The 7,810-nt window shown below is 40.5% G+C and overlaps 2 protein-coding genes across 2 annotated transcripts; one reads left to right on the top strand and one right to left on the bottom strand.

Moving 5' to 3' along the window:
• On the bottom strand, nt 1-5,030 carry LOC137048487 (interferon-induced very large GTPase 1-like). The gene is made up of 2 exons (XM_067426680.1): nt 2,095-5,030; nt 1-2,004 (listed from the first exon to the last, which is right to left on the bottom strand). Exons 1-2 carry the CDS (start codon nt 5,028-5,030, stop codon nt 237-239), a joined length of 4,704 nt encoding a protein of 1,567 aa, XP_067282781.1. The 3' UTR covers nt 1-236.
• Nucleotides 5,031-5,977: 947 nt separating this feature from the next.
• LOC137048482 (uncharacterized) lies at nt 5,978-6,646 on the top strand. The gene is made up of 2 exons (XM_067426666.1): nt 5,978-6,239; nt 6,342-6,646. The coding sequence occupies exons 1-2, from the start codon at nt 5,978-5,980 to the stop codon at nt 6,644-6,646; spliced, it is 567 nt and encodes a 188-aa protein (XP_067282767.1).
• The last annotated feature ends 1,164 nt before the right edge of the window (nt 6,647-7,810 follow it).

The raw sequence follows: 7,810 nt of genomic DNA, 5'->3' as shown, positions 1-7,810 counted from the left end.
TTTCCTAGGGTTGTCTTAAAGTATCAATCATGTACATTGAGTCATGTTGTTTTGAAGTTAAGATCATTTCACAGACACTTGTAGGAATTGAATCTCGTCTTTAATCCTCCTCTAGTATATTTGAAGTTCTGCTCTTCTGAGCTTTAGGTGACTTTAGAGACTCACTGATGAATGGCAGAGAAACTCATTTCTGACTGCAGAATCTGAGAGACGCAAGTCCCATTTTCTTTTCTCCTTTAGATATATTTATTCAAACTCTCAATAGCTTCCTGTTTTGAGTACTCTCTCCATTCTTTTTGGATCTCACCACTTCCCTCAAATGTTTTACTGTAGTGTTTTTCCAGATCTTTCTGGAATCTGCACACAAACCACTTCCAGTAGGGCAGCTCAGAGAGATCAGAGGTGATGCTCCAGTCTGCATAAACTCCTCCTGCTGTTCTGTAATCTTTATATAGGACTGTATCATCTGAGTCATTGGGATAAAAATGTAGATTGCTGCTTGCTACGGCTGATGTGCAGATATGAGTAGACAAGTTAGATGTATTCCTGTCATTTACTCCATTTAGTCCAATACTACGATGGAAAGGAACGCTGTGATCTCCATCATGATTTTCAATGGTGTTGGTGCAGACGGCTCTACAGAACGGACACTGAACCCAACAACACTGACAGAAGTGATCAATCAGAATATCTGCTGGCCTGAATTCACGGTCAAGGTTTAATGGAAAAGTTTCTGTGTTGAATCTACTGCTGATATCTGACATTATAGCAGGAAGTTCTTGTCTTATCACATCTTCGTGGACGCTGAAATCATCAACATCATCATGCTTCACTCCACTGAGGTCTTTTTCTGAGAAGATCAGCACATCTGAGAGCTGCTGTGTGAAACTCTTCAACCACAAACCAGCATCTCCTCTATTCACTTGAACATGTTCAGTAGATTCATGAGCTGCTTTCATGATCTTCTGCTGCATGAGTTTAATGTTCATCTTCATCTTTGGTAAAACACTGACACTGAACTTCTCAGTGATGTACCGACTGACTTCATCTCTGATGAAACTCTTGAAGTAATTTCTGGGATTATCAATGTACTCCATGAATTTGTCAAAGTCCTCCTGTTCTGCAAGTGTCTTCAGGATGTGTTTCTCCAGATTAGATCTGTTTCCATTCAGTGATTCACAGTTTGATCTCATTTCATCTGTCAGATCTCTGGCAGTCTTCTTGTAGAGACTCTGCTTAATGGGTTCTCTCAGTTTCTGACAGATGATCTCTCCAAAGATGCCAGCTGATGCAGCTCCATGACAGTATTTCTGGAAAATACAGAAATAATCTTCTCTCTTCTTCTCAACATATATTGCTTCCTCAAACCGTCTGTGTTGGTCAGTGATCATCTTGTTTGCTTTCTTACAGATGGAAAGAACAGAATCTATGAAGAATTCATCCTTAAACTCATATTTTACTGATTCTTTCTCATGATCTGTTAGTCTCCTCTTGATGTAATCTATGAGTTGTTGGATGTAACTAATGTTGTAGCCCATCTTTGAAATGTTGAATGACTGAATCATTTTGTCTATCTGCTGGTCAACATCTGTGACTAATGATCTTATTTTAGCTTCATTTTCTGGAGACAGAGTTCGAATGTATCCAAATGCTTCTTTAACTCTTCTGAAAGCATTCTTTATAGCTCTCATAAAGCGATTTTTTGTGGATTTTTTGAAAATAATATATTGAAGATAACTGGGCACAGTGAAAACATCTGTAGTGTGATCCACAGGGAGTTGCCCCTCATAGATGTCACTGAGGATCTCTCTCACATCTCTCATTATGTCATTTTCTTTTACTGGAGGAGTGTCTGTGATGATCTTCTTTACATCCTGTTTCCAAACTAAATCAAACTCTTTCTTCAGTGTTTCCTCATCATTCACTTTGTCTTTGAGTTTTAAAGCAATTTCTTTACACTTTTCATGAAGAGTGTTTTCATGACGTGTCCTCTGAGCATCAATCATTTTCTTTAATTTTTCTTCATCTTCTGTTTTTTCTTTGGGTTTTGAGGCAAGTTCTTTGCTCTTTTCATAGAGAGTATTTTCATGATTTGTCTTCTTCAGATCTCGCTGCTGAAGAATCTCATTTAATTTCCTCTTTGTTTCTCTCACAATGTTTTCCTGAACATCTTTGATTTTGATTTCAAATGATGTTTTCCACTGAATCAGTATATCTTTATCTTTGTCTTTCTCAAAAAATTCAGACATTGATTTCTCCACTTCTTCACTTGTTGCCTTCAGTTCTCTTCGAAGATCGGTTTCCTTGACCTCATGAATTGCTTCATTTTCTATTTTGTTGTGTAGTTTGTTCTCAATTTCCATCATGGCATTGTGAAGACTCCAGGACCACTTGCTGTATTTTTTCTCCAATTTCCTGTAGACTGAAATCTCCAGAGAATTTTGAAAGCTGAAGACGAATCGTTCATTCAGTAAAGCCTCCCAGAGATCTTTAATACGGTCTTTTAGGTATATCATCTTTATTCCATCTGATTTTGAGGCATGAAACAAAAAAATAGTTTCTTTTAGTTCTTGAATACTTTCACAGTAGTTTGGGTTTGGTGGTGCCATCGGTGGGTTTCCCTCCCAGAGATGAGCAAAATACTTCACATCATTCTGAACGTCAAATCTAATAACATCACTGAAACGTTGTGCATCACAGAATTCATCTTTAGCAGTGATTTTTGTCATCTCATCCAGTTTCTCCTGAAGTCTTCTCCTTCCTTCCATGTTTTTCTCTCCAGCTGTGACGTCTGAGACGTTTTGATGTACAAAAACACATCTGGGATTCAGTTTGACCTTCTTCATCCTCTGCAAAGCCTGAACAACAATCTGAAAAATGTCTTGCATCTCAGATGGGTTTTCTCCAAAGATATTGATCAATGTCAGATTTGCAAGACCAACAACAAATGTGGCCAATTCATGGTCATGATGTCTTGTTGATCTTCCAGACAGTTCCAGAGCATGAAGACCCTCAGTATCAACAACCAGAATATAGTCAAAGTTCATCTGTGTTTTCATCTCCTCTGACAGTCTGACCAGCTGCATGAAAGCTCCTCTGGTGCACCTGCCAGCACTGACGGCAAACTGGAGTCCAAACATGGCATTGAGCATGGTGGATTTCCCAGAGCTCTGAAGCCCTAAAACTGACAGCACAAAGACTCGCTGGTCTCCCAGTTTCTGGATGAGTTGATCTAGAACAGCAGAGATCCAGACTAGAGGAACATGAGCAGCATCTCCATCCATCAGCTCCAGTGGAAATCCAGAGATCATCATTTCTGCTGCAAGACTCGGGAGAGAAGAGAAGTCAAACTGCAGGTCTTTCTTGTTCTTCTTTACTGATGAACATGATTCAAAGATCTGACCAATCTCCCTCATGATGTGCTCCAAACCAAAGGTTGCAGCTTCAAGATCTTCAGATATTCTCTCAAGTTCTGCTTGTTTAGCTGTCAGTTTGTCTGGTTCACGTCTCTCTTTCAGTTTTAAAACCATTGACCATGTTTCTTCATATTTGTGATGAAGATCAGAAAAGTCAGCTGAAATATATTCATCCAGGAGAATTTTGAGCCATTTAATGAAATAGATCTTCTCATATTCAGCATCTGAGTTCATTTTTTTAATGAAGAACTTCATGAACTCACTGATGTCTGATTCATACTGCTGTTCTCTTATTCTCTTCATCTCTGTTTGTTTTCTACTGATGTCCATTTCTATTTCATCTCCTTCAGGTTGATGAAGTTCTTTGTTCTTCTGACTCCACTGATGCCACAGTTTCCCCTGATGAGGCAGAAATGATTCTTTGATTTCTGTCAGATGTTTCTTCCCCAGTAAACTCATCATCTGCTGTGCTGCTTCTCTTCCTCTCCTGCAGTCATCATCTCCTTCCTCATCTACTTTGATGTCTGAGTGTTTGGACACATCTTCAAGTCTGAAAGTGGAAGATGATTCTGAGAGACAATCATTTATAGCTCTTCTGATCTCTTCAGATACTTCTGACTGATTTCTGTCTTTCAGACCAATCCTATATTTTTTCTTCATCACTTTTAGAGCAGAATCATCCTCAGTAAAAAGACAAATGAGTGGCTTTGAGTCCTTGTAGAGTTGATGAAGTTTTATCATGCTTTTGTCATTCTTGTCAAGTTGTGGTAGAAGAACAACATTGACTGAGGCCATTTCAGTGAGGATCTGCAGCTGTTTCTCATGGTCTCCTGCATCACCGTGTAGATTACAGAACGCAACACAGTCAGTGAATTTATCCGTGTTTTTCCCAGAGGGGCAGAACCAGGCGATCTCCACCACCCCATCCATCAGGACTCTGGTTCTGCTGCTGCCTGGGCAGTTCCTGTGGAAGAACGTGTTGTGTTTCTCATTGATCAGACTGTTCATCAGCTGAGACTTGGATGAAGACACAGAGCCAAACCTGAAGAAAGACACCATTGGAGTTTCTGCCTTGTAGATCGGCTGCGTTTGACTGATGATTTTATTGTTGGTGTTTCTCATCTTCCAGCTCTTGTTGATTTGTCTGAATGTCCAGAGAGGAAACTCAATCTGTTGTGTGACTGGATCAGGAACAAGCAGAGGCAGAGCGTACTGACACTGGGACAGTTTAGTGACCATCAACTGCTTCAGGAAACCATCAGCACAATGAAACACGGCCATCTGAACATCCATTGGGTGGATTCGCTGAGACTGGCTTGTTCCTTTATTAGCCATTGACCTTAAATTCAAAAAAATATCTTGAGAATCAGCCTCTTGTCTAAATAAATCATAGCTGCCTTGTTCATTGTGACCTTCCTTAAATTCCTCATTAGTTTTAATGTATCTTGCTCTGTAGTTCATCATCAGTAGTTTTTGTATGAAAGTGTGAATAAGTTCATCTTCAGCACAAAAGTCATGGGACTGTAATGAATGTGCAGATGTTAACTGAAGAACATCTGCTGCTCTCAGTTTGTGATGTCTGCCTTCAAGATGAAGTTTGTGAAACAGATTCATTTTTTCAGCTTCCTGTTGTAGGTGTTGATCTTTACTTGATGTTCCACAGTGCTTGTGTTCTGCCTGCTGAAGAAAAATAAAAATAAAAATTTACTTTACTTTTATTTTAAAAAATTGGTCCTTAATAATAATATATTTCTAGATCGTTGTTTTACATTTTCTACTAAGTCTTAAATTTATCTATCTATACATTTATTCAGTCAAGAGCAGTGAGTGATTTTGTCATTTTATTTTGTTGTTTGGTTAACACTAAGGACACAGACAGCAGCATGTTTATTAGGCTGCTTATTAGAGTTACTCAGTAGGCAGTAGGGCAGTGGCATGCACAGACAGATGTGGGGGAAGGCGCAAAATCATTCTGTGGGGCACTGCAATACAATTGAAAAGGACACTTTCACTTTTTTAAATTACAGAACGATCCGACCATTTTGAGAACTCAGCTATGACGGCATTATAATGTCATTAATAACCGAGCACACAACTGATGCTCGCGCGCTGTAAATCACTTCCTGCAAGAGAATAACAGATTTACAGGCAAGGAAATGGGAGCCCACAAGTTCATTTTGAACCCACGCGCGCACATGACGACATCTCTGCGCGCAAATCAAGCCCTCGCGTGCTCGGACACGACTCGCTGCAGGCGCATCATCATTCCCCACACTCACGCTCGACCTTCTATTTTGCTCGTGCGAAAACTTTTTTTTTTGGCAGTCATGGGGCGGGACTTTACTTATGTCATTGTAACCTCAAATGTCATTGGCTTATTCCGTTTTTCCTGAAGTCAGTTGTGATTGGACGATTAGGTGGAATGTGTTTCGGTGGTCCCAGTTCCGGAGGTCCCTGTTCCAGTGGATCTAGTTCCGGTGGTCCCTGTTCCGGTGGACTCTGTTCTGGTGAACTCTGTTCTGGTGGTCTCAAAATGGAGGAGAAGGAAGGTTCCCGCCGTAATGGTTCTGGTGGATCGTGTTCCGGTGGACTCTGTTCTGGTGGTCCGCATTCCGGTGGACTCTGTTCTGGTGGTCCGCATTCCGGTGGACTCTGTTCTGGTGGTCCGTATTCCGGTGCACCCAGTTCTGGTGGTCCGTATTCCGGTGGTCCGTATCCCGCTGGACTCAGTTTTAACGGATTATGTTCCGGTGGTTCGTGTTCAGGTGGTCCCAAGCCCACACACAGCCTGGAGGGCTGTGATGGGATGCTTCATGGTGGCAGGCCTGCATGCTTAGAAGGAGCGCAGGGCTTTATCCAAAACTCCAGAGGCAATTCCGGTGGTCACAGTTCCAGTGGATTGAGTTCCGGTGGTACCTGTTCCAGTTGTCCTTGTGCCGGTGGTCCCAATTCCGGTGGATCATGTTCTGCTGGACTCCGTTCTGGTGGTCCCCATTCCGGTGGTCCCAGTTCCAGTGGATCGTGTTCCGGTGGTCACAGTTCCGGTGGATCATGTTCTGGTGGTCCCAATTCCGGTGGATCGTGTTCCGGTGGTCCCAGTTCCGGTGGATCGTGGTCCCAGTTCCGGTGGTCCCATTTCTGGTAGATCAAGTACCGGTGGACTCTGTGATGGTGGCTCCTGTGCCAGAGGACTCTGTGCCACTGGCCCCTGTGCGGGTGGACGCTGCTGAGCCGGAGAGGCCACCCGGGTTCCTGCCATTCACAGCGTTGCCGTGGCAACCTGAGCTCTGCAAGCCACCCTGGCCTTCTGAACTTTTTATTTCCACTGTTTCCCATTTGTCTGTTCCCCCCCTCCCTGGTCTGTCCCCCCTGCCTCCCTCTGGAAGTGGCATTTCCGGAAAACCTGTGCTTGGCACTTCAGCTAATAAAAATACATGAAACTACATTTGGCCATCTAACCAATCTAAGACCATTGCGTTTTTTGGAGGGATGGGCTTCATAGAAGCAGGAAGCAAACAAGCTGTTCAAAGCACAGTGGAGACTGCGGTGTGGAATAAAGGTAAAATATAAGAAAAATATAGCGTTTTAGAAAATAAATAAGTATCAAGACATGTTATACTGGGCACCTTAAACACAACCAATCCTAGAAAAAAATCACGTAACCACCCTTTAATAAAACATTTAGTAGTTGCCAGTCAACTATTTTTGTGAGCTCATTTAAAGTAAGGATATATGTCTTGTAACGCTTTTACAAAGGGGATACAAAAGGAAAATACAATTATTAAACACATTAAAGATATGCTTATAAGTCAACAATAAACATTTACAGCTGTTTTTATAAACTGCTTAATGTCGATTAACTCTTTATAAATGATGACTTAACTATTTACTTATGCTCAAAAGAGTATAGTTATTATAAAGTGTTACCACATTTGGTTATACTAAAGTATAAATTTTGTTCTAGAAATTGTTACCTGAATTAACATTTTTTAATTGGCTCAAACTTGACTTCAACATTAAAATGCACTTTTGCTCAATTATTTTTTTAAAGTTAATTGAATTAAAAAATTTAGTTGGCTCAAACTTGACTTCAGCTTTAAAATGTACATTTACTCAACCTGTTTTTATTATTAATTCAAATAAAACGTTTTAATTAGGGGTTTCATTTTTAAATGGTTTTAATTGTTACTAGAAATTGCAGTGAAACTAGTTACATGTTATAGCGAGGATAAAAACAAATGAAAACACATTGTATCATCTGCATAACATGTCATACAAACAATACATTTTCATAAGAATTAATTTCAAATTTCTTTAAATAATAAAAAAAATGACCAAAGCCCTTGTCACTTTTCTTTAGTGTCTTTAATGCACCTTTAGTTTTAAAAATACAC

This window comes from Pseudorasbora parva, chromosome 2 (assembly GCF_024679245.1).
Source record: "Pseudorasbora parva isolate DD20220531a chromosome 2, ASM2467924v1, whole genome shotgun sequence".
Lineage (NCBI taxonomy): Eukaryota > Metazoa > Chordata > Actinopteri > Cypriniformes > Gobionidae > Pseudorasbora > Pseudorasbora parva.
This window is presented reverse-complemented; position numbering and strand designations above follow the sequence as displayed.